Raw genomic sequence first — 24,705 nt, 5'->3', positions numbered from 1 at the left:
TGGTCACATGATCAAAAGTCTTGATGCTTGGGAACTGGCATGTACTTATGATGGTTGCAGAGTCCCTGGGTCATGTGATCCCCTTTTCTGACCTTGTGACAAGCGAAGTCAGTGGGGAAGGAAGATGCCTCTGAATGACTTTCAAGATTTATTGAGCTGAAAGGGAAGGGAGTTACAAGAATTACATTCATTCAACCATTTCGCATTTCCAAACATGTTGATATGATTTTCTTTGACTCCTGCATACTATTTAAGTGGAAATAATTAATGTCTTCTTTCAAAGAAAAGGAAATTTTACAATTATTTCAATATTATGGTGTTATGTCTCATGTTTTTACATTTATTCTGGCTGTGAGATGCTCCTTTGTATTCAGGTCTGGCCTCAGAAGGATAATGTAGCACTTGGGGATGAAGATGCAGCCCAGCAGACCAGCACTGGAGGCCAGGATGGAGAAGACCTGAACAGCCACCATGTATTTCCCTTTGGTGCTCAGGTAGGTGGGCACAAAAGTCACCCAGACACTGCAGAAGACCAGCATGCTGAAGGTGATCAGCTTGGCTTCGTTGAAGGCCCCAGGCAGATTCCTGGCCAAGAAAGCCACCGTGAAGCAGATGGCAGCCAGGAAGCCCATGTAGCTGAGGGTAATGTAGAACATGACAACAGCCCCTTCGTTGCATTGCAGGATGATCTCTCCAAGCTGGGAGTGGAGGTCAGAGTCAGGGAAGGGGGGAGAAACTCCCAGCCAGATGGAGCAGATGATAATTTGGACAGCAGAAGAAGAAAGGATGATGGAGTTGGCCAAGCTCTTCCCCAACCATCTCTTCACCCGGTTTCCTGGTTTTGTGGCCAGGAAAGCCAGCACCACCGTGATGGTTTTGGCCAAGAGAGAAGAAATGGCAACTGAAAAGATGATGCTGAAAACCGTTTGTCGTAGAAGACAGGTGGCTTTCCTTGGTTGACCAATGAAGAGAGAAGAAGACAAAAAGCAAAGCAGGAGGGAGACCAGGAGGATGTAGGAGAGGTCCCGGTTGTTGGCTTTGACAAGGGGAGTTTCTCTGTATTTAATGAAGATGATTAAAACAAGGCCTGTAGTTAGGAAGAAGAGTAGGGCAAAAGAGACCAGGATGATGCCCAGATGTTCTTTATAAGACAGAAAGGCTATAACTTTGGGGATACATTGGACTTTGGCCTCATTTGGATATTTATCATCTGGACACTTGGTGCATTTTTCTGCATCTGAGAAACCAAAAATAAATTTTCTTTAATATTTCGTTCCTTTTATTTTTCATTAAAAATGGCATAAGAAGGATGTAATTTTTTTAAAAATAGCTAGGTATGTGAAGTTGAGGAAAGTCCTAGGGTGCTAATTTTTTCTGGTGTAATGTGTAATTTAATTCATAGGAAGCTACATTATTACAGGTTAATAATGAATCATATAATCTTTTTATACAAATAATTAGAGTCCTGCCACATGGCAATTAATATACTGGACTTAGAGGATACCTATAGTATCTTGTAACATCAGGAAGCTATATGGAATTCAGGAGAAATTTCTTAATAGTGACAACAAATAACCAGTGGAACAGCTGGCCTCCAGAAGTAGTGGGTGCTTCAACATTGGATGTCTTTAAGAAGAGACTGGACAGTCACTTGTCTGGAATGGTATCGGGTTTCCTACTTGAGCAGGGAGTAGCACTAGAAGACCTCCAAGGTCCTTTCCAGCTCTACTCTGATTGATTGATTGATGATTGATCTACATGAGTGGCAGAATATTTGTGCAATAAGTTGCCCCCATAACTATCCACAGCACCCCATTATGGACCAGTGACACCTTCTCAGTGATCCTCAAGGGGAGGATCCAATATACAGTGAATTGCAAGGTCTTTCAGAAGGTGGACCTAAAACAATTCATCAAGTTTCAAAGAACTCAGATCTTCCTAGAAAGGTGAACTTAGCAGCACATATCCAAACTAAAAATCAGGAGAGATATTTCCTATGCTGTTAGTAAAGCTTGACCAATCTGCCATCACTTCCTCCCATCTCTTCCCAGCCCCTCCTTCAAAGTCTTTTTGATTTATTTCTTTTTAGATACGAAATTGTATAGGTTAAGAGTAAAAAAAAACACCTGGTGAACTTCAATGTGTCTTTTAACTTGCACTTTCATGGAAATCATCTGGGTGGATCCAGTTCCACAAAGCCTCCCATTTTCCTAAGTGTGACCCACCTTCCTGAGTGGAGAAGGTCCCCTCTGGACAAGGAATGCAGTCGTAGCAGCAAACTGGCTCTCCTTCTCGAGCCCTCTTGACAAATCCAGGATGACAATTTTCCACACATTTGGACTGAGGCAGGGACTGAGCAGAAAAACAAGGAATGCCAAAGAAAAGATATTAGGACTCTCCATCCATGGAAAATGGAGGGAGAAATGGATGGAGACAAGTAGCCTCAGGTCTTCACTGAGGTAAATATGAAATCTCTGACTACTTCTGAACAGATGCAGGAGGTAGAACAACTGGCAGATTCTTCATTTAGTTCCTTCCTTTTCCTTTTGGGATTTAACATTATAATAAAGGACTTTATAAAGTCTGGAGGGATGTAATTGAAAAAAAGATTTACATATGATGATATATTCATATTAAAATTAAGAATAAAGTTTACTGTAAAAGATTTAGGAAACATTTACTCCATTAGATTTTTCAATAAAGAATAAAACTGTGATGAAGAAACAAACCTCTGACCAATAAGATCTTGAAAGGTTTCCATAAAACATGGCAAAGCCCCTCCACTTAGGTCCCGTCTGTTAAAGGACTTCCATTAGATGACACCAACTGGCATGGAAGGCCAACCACCCTGGAGACTATAGGCTTTGCCCACTTGAAATGGGACCTCAGGCTTTGGGAAACAGAGAAAAGACACCAAAATTTATCTCACCTTATTGAGCAACTTCAGCTGTGAAAGAGCACCTTGTTTGATAGAAAGTCTCTGTCTTTTAAAATACGCCAGAGTCTCAAACCTGGCACCCTCCTTAGGGAGAACCAAGAAGCCCAAAATGAACAGATCTGCTGTTATCTCTCCATTTTGGTCCAAGTACAGTTTTCTCTGAGAAATATTCCAAAATTCATTCTTCTCCAGAAAGGGATGAAACTAGAATGGGAACATCCAGGAATTTGAAAAGCAGGAAACTTTGTTTCTTATCCCACATTGAATCTTTCTTCTACAATTATCTAATCTCCAAATATGGTTAAATACGATATAAATACTGCCATTATCTTTATAAGTGAATGAAAAAGTTTGAGAAAAATTTGCCAATCATATACTGACAAAATATAGAGAAAATATAATTGATGCAGTTGGTCAATTATAGGAGAACATTCTAGAGCAGAGGACAAATAAAATGAACAGAGAAAAAAAAAGATGATCCATAAACTCTTTGAAAACAACAGGTTGATTCCCAGAAAGCATGGGTTGATCAAGAAGAAAGTTGTCAAGCTAATCTTCTCCCTGGTTATTCTGATGGAAAATACCTCCAGATGTGTTAATTCTACTTGATTGTAATGCGACATTAACAAAATTTGGAAAATCTGAAAGAACAAATCTCCCACCAACACTTTTCTCAACCTGAAAAGTTAGCCAGGATCACTCTCACATATCATTACACTTCCTAAATTGATGATGGGAACTCTGGTGATAGAACTGGATTTCAATATAGGACCCACATACAATTGTGTGATAGGATTATAAACTTGAGGGATGGGTGGTATGATAAGTGGATAAAAACTGTCTTCAAATTGATACTCAAATAATTTTTAACCTTTTAAAATCTTTCCTATGAAACCTGAAGATGATAGATAACAATTTACCATTGGTCATCAATTTTTCTATGTTGTCATTAACATGGTCATTAATAGGATCTTAGAGTAAGCTAATTTGATGTGATTTAAAGAATATAAAGTCTTTCAAGTTACAAGCTTTATTTTAAACTTCATTTTAAAAGTTTGATAAAATAACAATGGTTTTAAATCAACTTAAAGGCAAAAATCAGAAGCAAGCAACAATTGTTGAATAGGATGGATTGGATGATGGACTGGAACTTAACTTGCTGCTGGCATCCCTGAAGGAGGAGTCTGGTTTGAAGGGAGGCTGCTTGGAGATGGCTGGAGAGGCCATGGACCCTGAAGACTCAAAGTGGACAGAACGGATGACTGATAAAATGGCTCTTTCAAGAAGATTGAGGGAGATTGGGGAATGAACTTCTCATATTTAACTGGAAAACAAGTCTTAAGAGTCATCGTGTTTCTATTTACAGGAGGTCCTTTGACTTTGGGGAATGGAAAGCAGTTGTTGGGAAAGATCCTAATTACAATTTTAAGGAAAGGTATTATTATTAAGAATCAAACAAAGATGTTTAACCCTGGACAGATTCTGAATGGATCAGAGGTCATGATTGTGGTGGTCTGTAGTAGATAAGAAGCCCCTGTAAATTTTCAGTGAGTTGAATACAATAGCAGATAACAGTTTTGAAGTTTTGAAATTTAACTTTATTGTTGGATTTCCTGTTAACTATATTTTTATATACAGCAGATAGATGGCAAGTCAAGTAATTTCAAATACATGTGTAGTTTATAATTGTGGGCCTATTTTGCAAAGGGGAGAAACTATTATTGCTGTTTTGTATTCAACTGGGGGGACAATATGCATGTCTTTGTCTGTTAAAATGCACCCTTTTTAAAAAAAATCTGTCTCATTTTGTTTTGTCTTTTAATATTAAAAACTATTTTAATAAATAGTTTTATTTCCCAAAACTTGTATTTTACCGTTTCAAATAAAATAAAATATAATAAGAGGAATATCAAGTTTCCAGAAACAATATTTATGATTAGCACACAGAAAAGGGTGCATAAGTAAAAAGCAGTAGCTCCCTTCCAATTAGGCTCCCAGACCCTTCCCTTTGCTACGGAGGGAGGAAGGAAAGTTCAGCCAGGTCCAATGGGGGTGGAGGGGGTTTGACCAGCTGAGCCAACAGATTTCAATCGTCCCTCCTGGCTTGCCCGAGATGCTCCAATTTGTTCCCTGGCCAGAGGCACCTCCGGCTAAACACCCCTCAGGAAACACCCCATGCACACGCCCCCCAACGTGGTCTGCCGGGGCGACCATCGGAAAAAACATGCAGGCTTCAGAGCAACGCTTCTCCCAAAGAGGTTCTGGGGAGTCCAACCCCACCCCTCGCTGCCCCTTCAAGAGCCCAGAAAACTCCCAGGCAAAGCAGCCGCGCCTCGCTGTCAGGAGTACAGGGGGGGAGGGGGGGAGAATGAATGGAACAAAAGGAAAACTGGGGGGGAAGAAGAAGAAGGGAGATCCAGAGGAAATGGGGAGAGGGTCTCTATCGCCCCTCCCAGGTGGCCCACAATGTTGAACAGCTTCTGATTCCTCTCTCTCTCTCCCTCTCCCATTCTTTCTCTTTCTTTCTTTCTCTCATTTTTTCTCTTTCTTTCTCTCTCTCATTCTTTCTCTTTCTCTCTCTCTCTTTCTCTCATTTTTTTCTTTCTTTCTTTCTCTCTCTCATTCTCTCTCTCTCTCTCATTCTTTCTCTCTTCTCTCTCTCCCTCTTTCCACCCATTCCAACGCGCGGTGTAAACAAGCCGCCCGCCCTTCCAGCTCCCCACAAGTTCCCCCTCCTCTGGCTGCTCCAGAGAGAGAAGATTGCTTGCGCGGAAGAGGCACCGATCCAGGTGCACCGCCAGCATTGTGCCTGCACCCCAGGAAGTTAATTAGCCGGGTTTTCCTGGGCTGCAAGCGATGCTGCCAGGCACTTGGAAAGGACTTCAACGACTGGTCCACCACTAAAAGCAAACAATGGGGCGAAGCACAGAGCTGGTTGGAAGAGTGTGTGTGCTTGTATGTGTGTGTGTGTGCATGAGTGCACGCATGTGTGCGTGTGTAATTGCCGGTTTCATCCAAAGGAGTTTTTGTTTCAGGTGGGTCTCCTAGATTTGGAAGGAGGAAAGGAAGGGAGAGAGAGAGAGAGAGAGAGAGAGAGAGAGAGAGAAGGAGAGAAAGAGAGAGAGAGAAGGGACAGGCAAGGAAAAAAAGAAAAAAGAAAGGAAAGGGAAAAAAAGAAAAGGGGAGAGGAAAAGAAGGAGGGATGGAAGGTAGGAAGGGAAAGAAAGAGAGGGAGGGAGGAGAAAGTGAATGAGATATAGTTGGACTGATGGATTGATGGATGGATAGATACATGGAGGGAGGGAGGGAGGGAAAGAGAAAAAATGAGAAGAAGGACACTAACCATGGCTTCAGAAGACTCTTTCAAACAGCACAACATTTGAAAGGGCTGGAAGGGATCTTGGAGGTCTTTTTCTAGTCCACCCTTGCTCTAGTAGGGTCAGAAGAGACCTTGGAGGCCATCTAGTCCAATCCCCTGCTCCAGCAGATCGTCTGGATTATTTTGGTGCCTCTAACAGTCACGTGCAGGCTAGGGAAGAACATCTGAAGGCCTGTGTAATGTTCTAATGGGCAGAAGTTAAAGTTAAATGTGTGGCAGAAAGTGGACTCTGGGTGTGTTTTTCCAAAGTGAGGTTGAATATGTTTAGTTTTAGAAGAACTGTGTGTGTGTGTACATACAGTATATATAGTAGATAATGTATCTTTTTGTGTGCCTATACACACACTATACCTTTATGTATGTACACATATGGCATATATACATAGGATTAAATTGTGTTTTTTGGATGTTCAGAAGTAATAAATAAATAGACAGGGAAATTGTATCTTGTATTAAAAAAATAAATAAATAATGATTTAGCGGAGCAAGATGCCGTGAACAGCCTTTAACTCTGAGCAACCCAAGAAGGAAACATTTGCAAGTATCTTAAGTTTTAAGTTTGAAAAATTTTGTTAAAGAACGGTATTGCGGAACTTGAAAGGCGCGGGCTTATTACAAAGGATTCAGAACAAAGGATTCAAAATGGCATTAATTTACAGCTGAAAACCTAAAGAAAATGAAAGTTAACTGATTGCTGACAGCTGGGGGTGGAAAAGGAGTAAAGGTGGAACGGCTGAAATTTATTATTTATTTATTTATTTATTTATTTGAACTTGTTAGTCGCCCCCTCTCCCCACAGGGACTCGGGGCGACGTACAGAAGCAACAATCAAAACAGTATCATATAGAGGAGGTAAAAATAAATAAATAAATTACAATGCTTTTAAAAAGTCAAAACCCCAATAACAGTAAAAATTTAAAAACTAAAATTAACAGTTAAAAAATGCCCAAGAGGTGGAGAAGCTGTAGATTTATGCCAGGCCGGCTAGTCGAAACAGGTGGGTCTTCAGTTTCATACAGAAGGAACGGAGGTCAGTTGTTGTCCTAATGTCTGGGGGGAGGTCATTCCAAAGGGTAGGGCCCACCACAGAGAAGGCCCTACTCCTGGGCACCGCCCTCTGACACTTTCTGGAGGACGGCACCCGGAGGAGTCCCTCTCTATGTGAGCGAATGGGTCACAGGGATGTATGGGGCAGGACACGATCCCGCAGATAACTAGGCCCTGTGCCATGGAGCGCTTTGAAGATGGTGACTAACACCTTGAAGTGCACACGGTAGACCACAGGAAGCCAGTGCAGCTCGCGCAGGAGAGGTGTTATATGGGAGAACCTCGATCTCCCCATAATTACCCACGCGGCTGCATTCTGGACCAACTGCAGTCTCCGGGTGCACCTCAAGGGGAGCCCCATGTAGAGAGCATTACAGTAGTCCAGGCGAGACATCACCAGCGCGTGAGTGACTGTGCGCAAGGCCTCCCGGTCCAAAAGGGGTCGCAATTGGCGCACCTGGTGGAACGCCCCCCTCGCCACGGCTGCCACATGATCTTCCATAGCCAGCCGGGCATCTAGGAGGACGCCCAAATTGCGCGCCCGTTCCACCGGGGCTAATTGCTCATCCCCGATGGCCAGCGATGGAATGTGCTGGTTGAACCGGGAAGCCGGGAGCCACAGCCACTCTGTCTTGGAGGGGTTGAGCTTGAGCCTGTTGTCACCCATCCAGACCCGTATGGCTTCCAGACACCGGGACATCACTTCGACGGCCTCGTTGGGGTGGTTTGGGGTGGAAATATACAGCTGAGTGTCATCAGCGTACAGATGGTATCCCACCCCAAAACCACGGATGATCTCGCCCAGCGGCTTCATATATGTGTTGAACAGGAGAGGTGAGAGGACCGACCCCTGTGGGACCCCACAAGTAAGGGGCCTCGGGGTTGACCTCTGCTCCCCTGCCAACACGCATTGCGTCCGGCCAGAGAGGTAGGAGCGGAACCACCGCAACACGGTGCCTCCTACCCCCAACCCCTCCAGACAGTGCAATAGGATACCATGGTCGATGGTATCGAAAGCAGCCGAGAGGTCTAATAGGACAAAGATAGAGGAGCAACCCCAATCCTTTGCCCTCCAGAGATCATCCACCAACGCGACCAAGGCCGTCTCCGTGCTGTGGCCGGGTCGGAAGCCGGACTGGCGCGGGTCTAGATAATCAGATTCCTCCAGGTGACGCGGGAACTGCTGAGCCACCACACTCTCAACAACCTTCGCTAAAAAAGGAAGGTTGGAGACAGGACGATAATTTGCTAGCTCCTTTGGGTCCAGAGAAGGCTTCTTGAGCAGGGGTCTCACCACCGCCTCTTTCAAGGTGGCTGGTAAAAGGCCCTCACTCAACGAAGAGTTCACCAGTCCCAGTAGCCAGCCTCGTGAACCCTCCCAGGAAGCCAGTACAAGCCAGGAGGGACACGGGTCCAGTAAACATGTGGTGGCTCGCAGTCGCCCGCGCAACCTGTCCAAATCTTCGGTGACAACAGGGTCAAACTCCTCCCAGCGTGGTCTCTCAAGACTAGCCTCGGACGCCCCCCCTGGAGCACTGGAGTGAGTCCATCCCCTCCGGATCTGATCAATTTTATCCTGCAGGTATTCCCCAAATTCCTCTGCCCTGCCCTGCAATGGGGGATCCCGCTGCCCCTGTGACAGAAGGGAGCGGGTCACCTGAAACAGGGCAGCAGGGCAGTTCTCTGCGGACGCTATAAGGTTGGCACAATACCGACGTTTGGCCACTCTTATTGCCACAAGATAGGTCCTTAAGTAGGCTCTTACCTGTGTTCAGTCGGATTTGGAGCGGGAGGATCTCCACTTGCTCTCTAGGCGTCTCCTGTGGCGTTTCATCACCCTTAGCTCCCCGTTGAACCAGGGGGCCCGGGTCGATCGTTGCCATCGGAGAGGCCGCAAAGGCGCAACCCGGTCCAAGGCACCGGCGGCCGCATTGTTCCACGCGGCTACCAGGTCCTCTGCCCGGGAGCGGGACAGGTCTGCAGGGGGTGGCCCAAGCTCCGCCTGGAACCTAACTGGTTCCATCAGACGCCTGGGGCGGAACCATCTGGGACAATCAGGTTCCGCCTCCCCGCGGCGGGGAGTAGCGCCAGGGAAGTCCAGCTGGAGAAGTGAGTGATCTGACCATGACAGGGGCGTGATGACTAAATTCCCACTTCCCAGATCACTCGTCCACTGGTCGGAGACAAACACAAGATCCAGTGTGTGGCCTCTCTCGTGTGTGGGGTCCCGAACTACTTGAGTCAGATCCATGGCTGTCATGGAAGCCATGAATTCCCGGGCTACCTCGGATGCTTCTCCCGTCGACGGCAGATTGAAATCCCCCATCACTAATAGCTTGGGGGTTTCAACCGCCATCTCCGCGATCCGCTCGAGGAGTCCGGGCAGGGCCGTTGATGTATGGCGGGGAGCCAGGTATACTATCAACAGGCCCAACTGTCTCCCTGGGCCCCATTTCACGCCTAGAGACTCACACCCAGATATCTGCGACACAGTGAATTCTCTCGGTGCCAAATCTTCCCGGATAATTATCGCTACCCCACCGCCCCTACCCTGGGCCCGTGGCTGGTGGAATACACGGTAACCTGGAGGGCACATTTCCCCGAAGGGCAACCCCCCCTCCGGGCCCAACCAGGTTTCCGTTATTCCTGCGAGGTCCGGCTCCCCCTCTGTGATCAAGTCACTGATGAGGGGGGCCTTGTTAACCACGGACCTCGCATTACATAACATCAGCCTAAGGCCCAGGCTCTGCCGATCCTGTCCACCTAGACGGCGGGGGTTGGTACAAGCGACTGGGCGTGTCCAGCGGCCCCGGTCTCCCAACCAACTATACGTTCTTCTAGTGTCCTCGCGCCCGCCCCTCCCTACGACCGTCGCTATTGGAATTCCCCTTGTAGGAATGCTGTTTTCACCCACCTCCCCCACTCCGCTCCCCTCCATCCTGACCCCACCTGTTGACCTGGCTGTATCCACATCCCAAGGCTGAATAACCCTCCCCCCCTCCCTGGAACCCCTTAAAACCTTTAAAAAACATTTTGCTAAAAAAACCCTAATCCCCCGCTTCCTCCACCTCTCTGGGTTAATGAACCCTTCATCGAGGTGGGCCCTCACCAGGGCAGGGGGGCAAGCCTGCGAGAGGGGGGACCCTCGCAGTCGTAGAATGTCAGACCTTGAATAAATTAAGATGTTGATCAGTCCATGACTATGGCTATGGCAGGGTTTTCTTTGTAGCAGGTCCAAGATGTAAATAGATGTAAATAGAAAAGTAGAGTACTTAAAAGGCAAGTGAGAGGAGAGAGGAAGCAAACATTGCCAATCCACAATAGTCTACAATCCACCATCGAGGCCCAGAGGCAGTTCTTAAGTTCTTAAGGTATACAGAAATCGCAACTCAGTGGGGGCGGGGGGGGCGGGGGGGGGTAGGCGAAGTGCCAAGGCCAGTTTCCCGGCCTGTTGATCTTCTGGAGGTCGCCCATAGCCTCCGGCGACCTCCCTGGCTTCCTTCTTCGGTCCCGCGGCTCCTCTCCGACCCCACCGGCCTCCTAACCAGGCAGCTCACCACGCCAGAGAAATAGAAGAAAAATATGGCGCTCGATGTTCCAGCGCCATCTACGCCGCTGCCGCCGCCGTCACCACCACCGGTCGGGCCCGAACGCCGCCCCCAAACATCAAGATGTAGCTCCTACCGTTCTCCTCCCACATCGTTCTTCTCACCGACTCGCTCTCCTCACGGAATCGCTCCTCCGCTCCTCCACTGTCCCGTGGCCCTGGCAGCCACGCAGACCTCCTCCACCGTTCTTACCGTTATTCCGCTGCTGCGGCCCTGCCTCTGGGTGCGTTCTCGCCTCTTAGCCACCGTCCTCCATCTCCCGTCCACCTGGCTGTCTGGTCCCCCCGGGACCAAGCTGTTCTCAACGAAAGCCAGGGTTGCCACTTAACAATTCTAGACCCCCAGAGTAACAGGCGGGGGCCGAAAACGCCCGCTATCCCTGCCAGGGAGCCCCATCGTTCACGGAGCTCTGGGAAGGTCCGCCATTGCCCCCGGAAGCTCCTCCTCCTTTTTCTACAGGCTCGATCCGTACAAATAACTATTAACAACTCTAAAGCTAGTTCATATAACCTGATCTACTTGGAAGAGCATTTTGTGAGAAAGTTGGGAAGAAGTGTTTTCTTCTTTTTTGTTAAGAATGGCAACGGAACAAGGGGCGGCTCCCCCAGGCGCTACAATAAACCTCCAGGATTTGAAGGACTTTATAGGTAAAGAAATTAAAGAGGTTAAACAAATGGTCCAGGACACCATAAAAAGGTGTGACCAGCTTGATAAAAACATGCAAGCTATAGCCACGGGGCTGTCAGAAGTTGTTCTTAAGGTGGATAGTAAGGTGGAACAACTGGTTTTGGATTTGGAAATCAAAATGAAAGAAACGGATCTGAAATTTGTGGAAATGGAGGGGAATATGCAAAGGATGGATAATGAGATTATTATGATACAATTTAGATCTATGGAGTACAATATCAGATTGAGGGGTTTAAGAGAAAACCCTAGAGAGGACTTAAGAAAAGTTTGTGCCGATGCTTTGGCCACATTATTAAAAGTGGATGATCCCCGTGAGATTTCTGCTAAGATTGATAAAATTTACAGAGTAAATTCACATATAGCATTACAAAGGCAATTACCAAGAGATGTTGTGATATACTTTACTGAGAGAAATTTTAGAAATGACATCTTGCAGAAGTCTTTTTACTCTTCTCTTCAAATAGACGGGAACATGATTGGTGTTTTCAAGGAGCTACCACCAGCGATGTTAAAGTTCAGAAGGGATTTTGGATTTTTGGTAGCGGAGCTGAAGGAAAGAGAGACACAATATAGGTGGGATGCTCCAATGGGTGTTATATTCAGATATGAAGGGGTGAGGTACCGTTTGAATACTATAGACCAGTGATGGCGAACATTTTTTGGCTCGCGTGCCACAAGTGGGGGGAGCGCAGGGGGGTCGAGTGTGGGCGTGCCGCACCCATAATGCAATGCGCGACCCCCCCAGTGCGCATGCACGCAAAATGCGCGACCCCCCCCATTTTTACATGTTTTTTTTGCCCTCCCCATGCTCCAGGGGCTTTATAGGAGCCTGGGGAGGGCGAAAAGAGCCTCCCCCGACTCCCCGGAGGCCCTCCGGAGGCTTCAGGGACTGTCCAGAGGCTTCCCTGAAGCCTTCGGAGTGCTTAAAACCACCCTCCGAGCAAACCGGAAGTGACTTCCGGGTTGCTTGGAGGGTCGTTTTAAGCCTCCGAAGGCATCAGGGAAGCCTCGGACGGTCCCTGAAGCCTTCGGAATGCTTAAAACCACCCTCCGAGCAAACCGGAAGTGACTTCCGGGTTGCTCGGAGGGTCGTTTTAAGCACTCCGAAGGCATCAGGGAAGCCTCGGACGGTCCCTGAAGCCTTCGGAACGCTTGAAACAACCCTCTGAGCAACCCGAAAGTCACTTCCGGTTTGCTTGGAGGGTGGTTTTAAGCGTTCCGAAGGCTTCAGGGACGATCCCTGAAGCCTCCAGGGGGGCGGGGAGGCTCTTTTCACCCTCCCCAGGCTCCTATAAAGCCTCTGAAGCCTGGGGAAGGCGAAAAATAGCTTTTAAAAAGGTGAACTCAGCTGGCCAGCGCGCGCATGCCCGCTGGCCAGCTGACAGGGTAGCGTCTCACGTGCCCTGACAAATGGCTCCACGTGCCACTTGTGGCACGTGTGCCATAGGTTCGCCATCACGGCTATAGACAAAGCAAGAGACTTTTATTATGGAATACTGAAGGCAAGTGCAACACCCCCACGTACATCTACACCAACACCAGCATATTTGGATGTCTTAGAGCAGAGGCTGTTTGAGAAAGAGACAGAAGAACAAATAAAGCAGACGCAAAAAGAGAAGGAAGCTCAGGGTGCTGTAGGTGGATCACAAGCGGACCCTTCTGGATTTCTTTTAAGTTCTTTCTTGGAGGAACCGTCCAAGACCCTCATTGAAATGCCATTACTTAAGCCAGTGGAACAATGTGTTACTAGATCTACGACTAGACAAATGCAAGAATCTCAGAAGCAGGGGAAGTCCCAGGTACAATGTGCCAAGAAGGAAGTTAAGAAGCAAATTGGAGCCATGGGAGGAGCAGGGCCGAAGATTAGTCTTTTGGAGAGAGATCTTCAGAAAATGCTCTCAACGCTTCAGATCAGGCCAAAAAATGTTTAAATTATTATCTTGGAATGTGAATGGATTGAATTCTCCACAAAAAAGGAAAAAATATTTTATTATTTGAAGCAATTTAATAATGATGTTGTTTGCCTTCAAGAGACTCATATTAGGTTGCAAGACCAGAAGTATTTAGTGAATTCAAAATTGGGAACATCTTATGCTGCCTCTAATTTGGTAAAGAAAAATGGAGTGGTGATATATATAAATAAAAGATTTTCAATTAAAGTTATAGAGGCGGATGACAGTGATAGATATATAGCAATTGAACTTGATACAGATTTTGGTCCTATTTTGGTGGTAGGAATATATGCACCTAATCAACAACAAGAAAGCTTTTATAAGATGCTTCATTTAAAAATTTTGGATTGGAATTTTAAGAGTATTTTAATTATGGGAGATTGGAACGGAGTGATTTCTCCAAGGATAGATAAGAGAACAATGACTAAATTTACTACCAAATTACCAAAGGTTTTTTTTAATTTACAAGACGACTTGAAACTAAATGATGTTTGGAGGATACAACATCCAAATGAGATGGACTTTTCTTTCTACTCAGATAGACATAAATCCTTTTCAAGGATTGACTTTTTTTTGCTAACACCGGATTTACTTCCTAAAGCTAAGAAAACCAAGATACTCTCCAGGACACTTACTGACCATAGCCCGGTGTGGTTAGAAATTGAGTTAGGGAAGAGGCCAAGAAGGTCTTGGAGTGTAAACGAAAATTTATTTAGATATGAAAAAAATGTTGATGAACTTAAAAAACACATGAAGGAATTTTTTAGTTTTAATATGAATAAGGGTACTCCCATTGAAACAATTTGGGATGCAAGTAAAGCTTATATGCGCGGGGTCCTGATACATATGAATTTTAAACATAAACAAAACAGACAGAAAAGGAGAATGGAACTGGAAGATGAAATAAAAAAGAAGGAACAGTTACTTATAGTAAGCCCAAAAGATCAGGCACTTCAGATGGCGATAAAGCTGTTGAAAGATCAATTTCAAATGCTTATATCAGAACAAACAGCAACCAACTTACAATTTGCCAAACATAACACCTTTGCTAATGCTAACAAACCTGGTAGGTGGTTGGCTTATACCTTGAGAAAGAACACAAATGACAGAATTATTGATAGAATCGAGTATGGAGGGAAAACGGTATATCAACAAGACTTGATTAAAAAATCATTTGTGGACTATTATGCTAAGTTATATGTACAGGACAATATACAGAACAAGTCAGTATATAACTTTTTGGAAGGAAAAAGGGTTACTAAAATATCCGTGCTTCAAAAGGCAAATTTGGAACGTCTGATAACTGCTGATGAGATTATTTTAGCTATAAACCAACTTAAACTAGCCAAGGCTCCAGGGACTGATGGTTTGACTACAATGTACTATAAAACTTTACAATTGGAAATGATTGAATATCTTAATAATAATAATAATAATAATAAATTTGAATTTATTAGCCGCTCCCTTTCCAGACAGGACTCGGGGCGGCGTACAATAAAACATATAAAACATAAAACATATGTACAAACACATAGACATACACATATACAAAGACATACATGCACGGAGGAGGTAACAAATTACATCACATTTAGATAGTTAAAAATCACCATTAAAATACCCCATTAGTAATAACACAATTTAAAAATTTAAAAAATTTAAAAGGACTGTCAGGAGGAATAAGAAAAAATTTACAGTTGAGCCAGGCCAGATAATTGAAAGAGGTGGGTCTTCAGCTGTACACGGAAGGAGCGGAGATCGGAAATAATCCTGATGTCACGGGGGAGGTCATTCCACAGGGCTGGGCCCATCACAGAGAAGGCTCTGCTCCTGGGTGTCGCCCCCCGACACTGTTTAGCGGACGGCACCCGAAGAAGTCCCTCTCTGTGTGAGCGGATTGGTCGTAGGGATGTATGGGGCAGGATGCGATCCTGCATGTAACTAGGTCCTGTGCCATGAAGCGCTTTAAAGATCATAATCAAAACCTTGAAACGCACTCGGTAGACTACAGGAAGCCAGTGCAGCTCGCGCAGGAGAGGTGTTACAGGGGAGTATCTAGTCCTCCCCATAATCACCCGCGTGGCCGCATTCTGGACCAACTGCAGTCTCCGAGTGCATCTCAGGGGAAGCCCCATGTAGAGAGCATTGCAGTAGTCCAGGCGAGACGTCACTAGCGCATGGGTGACTGTGCGTAGGGCATCCCGGTCCAATATGGGGCGCAATTGGCACATCAGGCGAACCTGATGGAACGCCCCCCTTGCCACGGCTGTTACATGGTCATCCATGGACAGCCGGGCATCCAGGAGGACGCCCAAATTGTGCACCCGTTCCATGGGGGCCAGTTGCTCGCCCCCAATGGCCAGAGATGGAAGCAACTGGTTGAACCGGGAGGCCGGAAGCCACAGCCACTCCGTCTTGGAAGGGTTGAGTTTTAGTCGGTTGCCATCCATCCAGACCCGTACGGCCTCCAAACACCGGGACATCATTTCAACGGCCTCGTTGGGGTGGTTCGGGGTGGAAATGTATAGCTGAGTATCATCAGCATACAGATGATATCCCACCCCAAAACCACGGATGATCTCGCCCAGCGGTTTCATGTATGTGTTGAACAGGAGAGGCGAGAGCACCGACCCCTGTGGCACCACACATGTGAGGGGGCTCCGGGTCGATCTCTGCTCCCCTGCCAACACACGTTGCGTCCGGCCAGAGAGGTAGGAGCCAAACCACCGTAAAACGGTGCCCCTGACTCCCAGCCCCTCTAGCCGGTGCAACAGGATACCATGGTCGATGGTATCGAACGCCGCCGAGAGATCTAATAGGACCAGGATAGAGGAACAACCCCTATCTCTGGCCCTCCAGAGATCATCAACCAACGCGACCAAGGCCGTCTCCATGCTGTGCCCGGGTCGGAAGCCGGACTGGCGCGGGTCTAGATAATCATTCTCCTCCAGGTGACATGGGAACTGTTGTGCCACCACACTCTCTACAACCTTCGCTAAAAAAGGAAGGTTGGAGACTGGACGATAATTGACTAGATCCGTTGGGTCCAGGGAAGGCTTCTTGAGCAGGGGCCTCACAACCGCCTCTTTCAAGGCGGCCGGCAGAAACACCTCACCCAACGAAGCGTTCACTAGGCCCAGGAGCCAGTCGCGCGTAACCTCCCAGGATGCCAGTACAAGCCAGGAGGGACACGGGTCCAATAAACATGTGGTAGGTCGCAGACGTCCACGCAACCTGTCCAAATCCTCGATGGCAACCGAGTCAAACTCCTCCCAGGGCGGTCCCTCAAGACTCGCCTCGGGCGTCTCAACTGGACCACTGAAAGGGGCCCATCCCATCCGGATTTGAGCGACTTTGTCCTGTAGATATTTCCCAAACTCCTCTGCTCTGCCCTGTAAAGGGGCTTCCCGCGGTCTCTCAAACAAGAGGGAGCGAGTCATCCGAAACAGGGCGGCAGGGCGGTTATCTGCGGACGCAATAAGAGCGGCGCAATGTTGACGTTTGGCCGCTCTTAATGCCACAAGGTACGTCCTCAAATAGGCTCGTGCCTGTGCTCGGTCAAATTCGGAACGGGAGGATCTCCAATGACTCTCTAGGCGTCTCTTGTGGCGTTTCATCACCCTTAGCTCCTCGGTAAACCAAGGGGCCAGGGTGGTTCGTCGCCGCAGGAGAGGCCGCAAAGGCGCCACCCGGTCTAGGGCCCCGGTAGTCGCACTATTCCATGCGTCTACCAGGTCCTCCACTGACAAAAATTTCAGCTTTCTTAAAAGGTCAGAAGCAGGAGAATTATACACAGGAATGGGTAAAATGGATTGATTACATACAGAATAAACATCAGACTAGGAAGTACTATGTAGCCTTTAGGTAAGAATGTTTAGATTGACAGATGATCAGAGTAAATAATATATGGGATGCTTGGAATTGTTAGAGTGGTGTATAGCGGAAGTCAGGGGGGTGGGTTTGATTGGGAGGTGGGGGAGGGTTAGGGTGGAGGGTGGGGAAATATATATGTATAATTAATTAATTAATGAGATATTGTTACTTTAAGAGAAACCTATATTATGATTTATATATGTTTAATTAATCTAGAAGATGGGGTTAATGGGCTATTGTTACTTTAAGAGAAACTTATATTATGATTGTTGGGAGGTGAGGGGGTACAATATTTGAATGAGAAAGACGGGGGGAGGGGAGGGGGTACAGTATTTATATGTGATCTACATTATATGTTGGGGGGGGTAAAAGGGGGAAAATTTCTTTGTATAAAACTTTTTCAATTAAAAAAAAAAGATCTGCTCACTCTTATTCCAGAGTGTCAGACATGGAAAAAGTGAATTCAGTTACAAGAGAGGAGATTTTAGCTGAATGAGAGGAAAAAAATATGATAAAAGGATGAGCTGTTTTAGAGCTGAGCCAGTAAAGCAGAGAAGTTCAGTCTCCTCTTCATGGATCATCTGAGAGCAAAGACTGAGCAGCCATCAGTCAGAGAAGCTTGAACTGGGATTCCTGCAGAGAGGAGGGGGTTGGGCTAGATGGTCTCAGGGTCTGCTCCTAATTTATAAAGGTTGTCATGCCACAACATGTAACTGTTGTGCTGTTGTTGCTCTAGCCCCACCTAGTGCCCGGGGGCAGATAAGCCTAACTATAAGGTCTGAAGCCAGACTCCATTTTCTGTCAGCCTTTGGAGAAGACGGAAGCAGCTGTTGTGACCGAGACCCCTGGTCATCCGGAGACGGCCTCCGTCCCTCACACGGAGCATCGCTGGAGCGGTTCCAGCTGCTTCTTTGCTGGCTGTTATTTAATTCTGCCTATCTCGTCTTTCTATTTGATTTCCACTCTTTGCATCTCCTCAGTTTCACCTGCCCTCTTCTCCCAATAAAGCATCCAGATCCACGCCAGGCTCCCTTTCATGGGAGGAGAATAGGGGGGCTTAGCTGCCTCTCCAGCTGCACACAGACCCACCTGCAATGGGGACGGAAGAAAGGTGGAATTCTACCAGGCTAATCACAAACCTACAAACACAGGAATTTATTTTAAAAAGAACACAGCATTTTCCAATTAGCAGTGCTAAATATAAAAATGCCATGGTATCTACTCTTTGGAACCATTAATTCCCTGAGTAATTAAATTGGCCAAACCTGTTGAGATAGTTCCCCTCCTTCTCCTCTGGATTCCTTCTCCAAAGGATCTAAGATTAATGGATCCATATCGGGACCCCCTTACCTGCCATGGCTGCAGCCTTGGAGACCCCAACATATTTTCTCCCTCCTTCCTTCCCCTCCTCGATCTGGAGGAATATGCGGCATTCAAGGCCTGGACCAGAGTCTTCATGAGACTGTAATGTTGATAGCCATTTTGGATCCCTCTTCTGTTCCATTTCCTTTGTGCCTCCAATGGAGCTTTCTGGGTGCATCTTCTGCGGCCTTTGACAGAAAAGACATTCTTTGAAAGAGAACAGTGGAAATAATAGTCTTGAAACTTTTTTTCCACAAAGTAATAGGGTTTAAATGCAGAATCTTTTGGCCTTTCATTTGCCAGAAAACCAAAGTTCCAAATACTATGGATGTATTTGAAAAGTCTGCGATTGTTTATTTCATACCCTTCAAAATTTGAGAGGACCCAGATTTTCCCTTCAATGGGTCCTGGCAAACGCAGAAGTGTTAAATGGAAAGGAAGAATTCTGTCCCAAATGGAATCAAATTCCATGAAGTGAACAAAGACGTTGACTTGTGTCCACTTAGAGAGGGAATCCCTGAGATATACTGTATGTCCAGTCTTTGAGAACAGTTGTGATATAACCACACAAATTCCACTCTGGACAAGCACAGGAGTAAAAATCCTCATGAAAGTCTCTCCATTCTCTGTGTCTGAAGCAAAGAGGCCAATCAGGGTCCATCTGAAGTGGAGGAGCAGCTGGACAATTGCTGGGTACTGAATTCCTTCTTTAGGATTCATCTGGTGGAAAAAGGGGAATTTGCTTTTATCACTCAGAGCCTCTGAAGCGCTTACATAATTGATCTGAAAAAGCAATTGAAAGGATTAGAGCCATGATGGGGAACCTATGGCACACAGAGCCCTCTCTCCCGGCACACCAGCAACCCCAGCCCAGCTCCACTAGCATCCACATGCGGGTGCACTTCCTGCTGGCCAGCTGGTTGTCAGGCCTATGCCAAGGGCCAGAGATGTGTGAATATGCAGTGTGGGGCGCTTGCATTGCATAGGAAACTCCAGTGGACACATACACACACCCGTGCTTCCTTGCTCAGTTGGAGGCTTCCTTTAGCCTTAAAGGGGCTTTTTGGCTTCCAGGTTGGTGCAGGAGGCTTTCCAGGGCCAAAATGGGGGGAAAAACACTGCACTTTCCGTGCCCCATTTCCAACCTCGGTGGGACCACGAGGCTGCCCCTCCCAAATCACCCCGCCCACCTGCTGGCCCCCATCCACCAGCTGAGTGCAGGCCTTACCTTCGCAAGCCTCACGGACTGAATTGGCAAAGTAAGACCAAAATTTTTGGCCGGCAGAGTGCTTCTGGGGGCCAGGGAGGCCACAAACGGGATGTACGGAGGCCTCAGGAGGGGAAAATGGCACCCTCTGCTTCAGCTTCTTAGCTCGGACTAAGTGGAACGCAAAGCCATGTCACCTGGCACGTGCGGCCTTGCACGTTGCTCTTCTGGGTTTCTTGTGCACATGTGCATGTAACGATCATCTGGCCTTTGTGCGCACAGTAGTGCCAGGAACTGGAAGAGCTGGCTTCCAGTTTCCGTGAGCACATGCACACCAGCCAGCTGATTGTCATGTGGGCGCATGCCAGAAACCAGAAGAGGAGCTGCCTGGTGCACAAGTACGCACTGGCATGTACACTGGGCAATTCCTCTTCCAGATTGCGTCCCTGACAAGAGCACTTGGTGCTGAAAAGTTTCTCCATCCATGCACTACTCCAAGGGTGGTTTTTCCATGACATTATAAAGCGGCACCAATACTTCACGTGATTTGGATTCTATCCTTCTGTTGATGCAGCCTAGGATTCCAATGGCTTTTTTTGGCTGCTACCACACATTGTTGGCTCATATTTGAGAGATTGTCCACTAAGATTCCAAGATCCCTCTCACAGTTACTGCTATTGAGCCAGTTTCACCTAATCTGTACCTGTACATTTGGTTTTTCTAGCCTCAGTGTAAGACTTTACTTTTCTCTACATTGAATTTCCTTTTGTTAGATAAGCCCAGGGTTCAAGTCTATCTAGATCCATCTGGATCTTGAGCCTATCTTCTGGGGTATTGGCTATTCCTGCCAGTTTAGTGTCATCTGTAAATGTGATGAGTTCATGAAGATGGTGAAGAGTACTGGGCCTAAAATGGAACCTTGGGGTCCCCCACTGCTTGTTTCCCTCCATGCAGATGTAGTTCCATTGAGGCTGAGTCCATCTCGGGATAATGCTGTCTATCCCACATATTTTTAGCTTACCAAGAAATAGATGGTAGCTTACTTTGTCAAAGCCTTTGTAAAATCCAAGTACTGTATACTATGTGCACTGCATTTCACTGGTCCACTAATTTAGCCATTTTTATCAAAGAATGAAATAATGTTTACTTATGATCTGTTTATGTATCTTTTATTGGTTGAAGTAAGTTGTCAATATCTGGACTGAATAACAAGGGTTCAAATAGGCATCCTTCCCTTCCTCCTTGATAAGTATCAATCCTTCTTCTCATTGCTCCATTGAGCCCCAACCTCCCTCTCAAACAAGGACCTGGAGAAAGAGCTTGGATCTGGGCCAACAGGCTGAGCTCCATTTTGAGGACAATCAATTTCCTACATGATATGTCTCTGTTAATTATGACAAATGCACTAACATCTAGAAAGCCAGCAAACCGTGTTTTACTTCGCTGATATAGATGAGATATTGCAAGACAAATTTGTTACTAATATTAGATTATTAACATGCAATATTTATTATAAAATCTATACAGCTGTTCACTACCTAAAACCTTCTGATTCTTCTGCAAGGAATGCATTTTTCTCAAGTTTAACTAAGAGGATCCAGGCATACATTTCAGCCACAATATCTGCTAGTCTATTTGGTCTATAATTGCTAGAATCCTTTTTATTCCACTTTATAGATAGATAAAATGCTACTTTTGCCAACTTCAATCCGACTGGATATTATTTATATGTGGAAATGAAGATGCCAATAGAGGCCCCAACAATCAGGGATATATTTTGATCAGTTAAAGAGTTGGTAGAATGTCTTCTCCGGGGAATGAATTGCCTGCATTTCAGACCTTTTATGATTAATCTCAACATGAACATAATGGGGTAAAATATGGTCATTTTTGTTAATATGGAGAAAAGCAGCTCTTGAATTCCATGGAGAAGACATGATTGCATCTATTGCTCACCCACCATCACCCACCCCTCACTTTACCAGATGGAGAAAAACACACACAGACCTGTGGGAGTTTGTAGGTGTCTCCTAAAGTTGACATCTGGATGGAGATCTCCCTTCTAGCTCCATCAATAAGAGCCAGAAGGTTCTCCTTCTTTCCACAGCTGTAGTTGGGGACATTGGCTTCTCCAGTGGAGAGAATGTCCAGCAATGCATCTGAAGTGCGGAAAGTGCTCAAACGGTTGTCATGGAGGTTATAACCAAGTGTGAGATTGTGCAGGAACTGGGAATTCTTGTTGACCGTTTGAATGTTGAAAATGAATCCTAAGCTATATAAAAAATCATCATAACTCCTATTGTAAAAAAAAGTTATAATTAACAGCAACAACAAATACTTTTGTCATATATAATATATATAATCCTTCACAAGCCTACTAAGCCTTAAGCCAACATTGATCCAAAAACAATGATCAGTTACACAAATATGGAAATTGGCTGAGATACGGAAACTACAACTGATTCCACCCATACTTTAAATAAAATTCATTATTCAAGTGATGAATTAAGGATTGAATTGAGAGAGGAAAATAATCTGCAGCCCTTTCAGCTTTTTTTCAGACCCCTTTTGGAGTCTCTTTCACAAAATCAGACAAAAGAGAGAGCCATGGAAATCAAAATCATTCAGGAAATTAGACATATCCCCCAATGTAGGAATAAATGAAAAATAAAAAACAGAAAAGATGGAGATTGTTAGAATGGAGGGGGTGCAACTCTATCACCCTGAATCACTTACGGATCACGGAAAACAAACTGAAGAGAAGGCGCCACATTGAAAAGCAACTTTATATGCAATTTTTCCTCTCCACTGATGACTATACCGATGAGATGGTCTCCTGGGCTGTAAAAGCTCTGTGGTTGTTTTCCATCCTGGTGCTCCAAACTCTGCGGGCATTTCATTCTCAGCTTCCCAGAGACTAGATGGGATAAAAGCAGCATCAGAAGCAGAAGCAGGAGGTCCATCATTCATAGTTTGAATCAATCAATCCCTTTTCTGTTTCTAAATAAGAATTAGAAGAATTCAAAGGACTCTCACAAAGTGGAACATCCAGTTGCTTTTTCTCAACACAGAGAAACACTCAGCTTCACCTGGAAAGGAGAGAGACGTACATTCAAGAGCACAGACCTTGCTTGTCCCAAAACTCCATATTTCTCTGCCCAAAGTCTCCCCTGGAAGATTCGGCCAAAGAGCAGAGCTGAAACTTTTATCATTATTCTCCCTCTCAGGAGGGATCCCTGGATAATTCAACCAGTTCTTGGACTCAAAGGTTGTTGGGAAATTCTCTTCAGGGAAATGAAAGGGAAATTATCCCCATGTGGCTCATAATAACAGGGGCAGAGATCGAATTAAATTGGTCATTTAGAATTCAGAGGTTTGGGGTCTCCATGCTTGGCCCCAGAGGGAGTACACGGCGCCTGTGGCTGAAGAAAAAATAAATCTGAGATTTGTTGGCATAAAGACAAAACCAGGGGGTGGGGCAGTTAATGCCATAGTATGACACAGATCTGAAATAGCTGCCTGTTGAGTTGGAACTAAAAACTATTTTATTTTGAAAGCTAATCCTCAAGGGCATCATCACAAAAGGACTGATACATCCAATCTCTAAAAACAAAATCAACTTTAGTGAAAAAGTACTTATCAGAAGTTTGCAAAGTTAAAAACAACAACATAGAGACAGAAACAAAGAGAGAAGTTAGAAAAAAAAACAAATGAAAAGAGATGATGAAATCAGGGCTGCCTCTCACCCCATGGAAGGAAGGAAGGGAGGAAGGGGAGGGACAGAGAGAGAGAGACAGAGAGAGAGAGAAAGAGAGAGAGAGAGAGAGAGAAAGGTATGAAAAGAGATGGAGAAATCAAGGCTGCCTCTCACCCCATTAAAGGAAGGGAGGGAGGGGAGGGAGAGAAGGGGAGCTCAGGACCTTGCAGATGGAAAAGCTGATCTGCAAAATCCAATTTCCATCTTCAGAGAGCCAGAAATGCAGAAACCCATATCCCATGTTCCCCTACCATCCTTTCCCATGCACAGGCCAGGCAAGGGGGCTCTTGCAGGGATGCCACAGAGGAGTCTGCCCAGCTGAGTGGGGAGACCCTCTTGGGAGAAGGAAGCTGGGGAGCCTTGTGTTGGGGAAGGGAAGCAGATCTGCAAAATCCCCCTCCAGGTTCCATCATCTGAGTCCTGGGAAGCGGGGAGACCATATCCCATGTTGCTCAGCCACCTCTTTCCATGCACGGGGCACCCAGGGGAAAGCAAAGCCCAGACACGCAGAGAAGGACCAGGATGGCCAAGAAGGAGGAAGAGATCTGGGGCATTCCTGGGAAGAGGCTAACCTGGTTTATGGGTCCCAGGGTTGAAGGTTGGGGGGACACAGCCCCCGGGGTTTCTCCAGCCTCGCTTGGGCTCTGTGTCTTTCCAGGAGAGGCTCCTGTGGGGGAGAAGCCATGCAGGGCTGGGTCTTCCAAGGGGGATCCAGGTGGAAAAGGTGGGTGGCCTCACCCTGGAGGGGACCCTCCATGACTCTGAGGAAGATGGGGGTCTCTGTGGCCCCTCCAGAGTGGTCTGAAGATATTACTTCCATTCTGAAAACAATGAACACGATTTTGTGTAATGCACAAACCATGGTTTTTTTACGCCAGATAACCTTAAAACCCTG

The 24,705-nt window shown here is 46.1% G+C and overlaps 1 protein-coding gene across 1 annotated transcript; it reads right to left on the bottom strand.

The window, feature by feature from the left end:
- Positions 1–326: 326 nt before the first annotated feature.
- LOC309393478 (vomeronasal type-2 receptor 26-like) lies at positions 327–23,016 on the bottom strand (the record flags this gene model as incomplete). The annotated part of the gene is made up of 6 exons (XM_081955751.1): positions 327–1,237; positions 2,226–2,352; positions 2,930–3,142; positions 18,835–19,629; positions 22,061–22,349; positions 22,790–23,016. 6 exons carry the CDS (start codon positions 23,014–23,016, stop codon positions 327–329), a joined length of 2,562 nt encoding a protein of 853 aa, XP_081811877.1.
- Positions 23,017–24,705: the final 1,689 nt, after the last annotated feature.

This window comes from Natrix helvetica (assembly GCF_964273705.1).
Source record: "Natrix helvetica genome assembly, chromosome: 5".
NCBI lineage: Eukaryota > Metazoa > Chordata > Lepidosauria > Squamata > Natricidae > Natrix > Natrix helvetica.
Note: the sequence above shows the minus strand (reverse complement) of the source record. Positions and strands in the feature narration are given on the sequence as shown.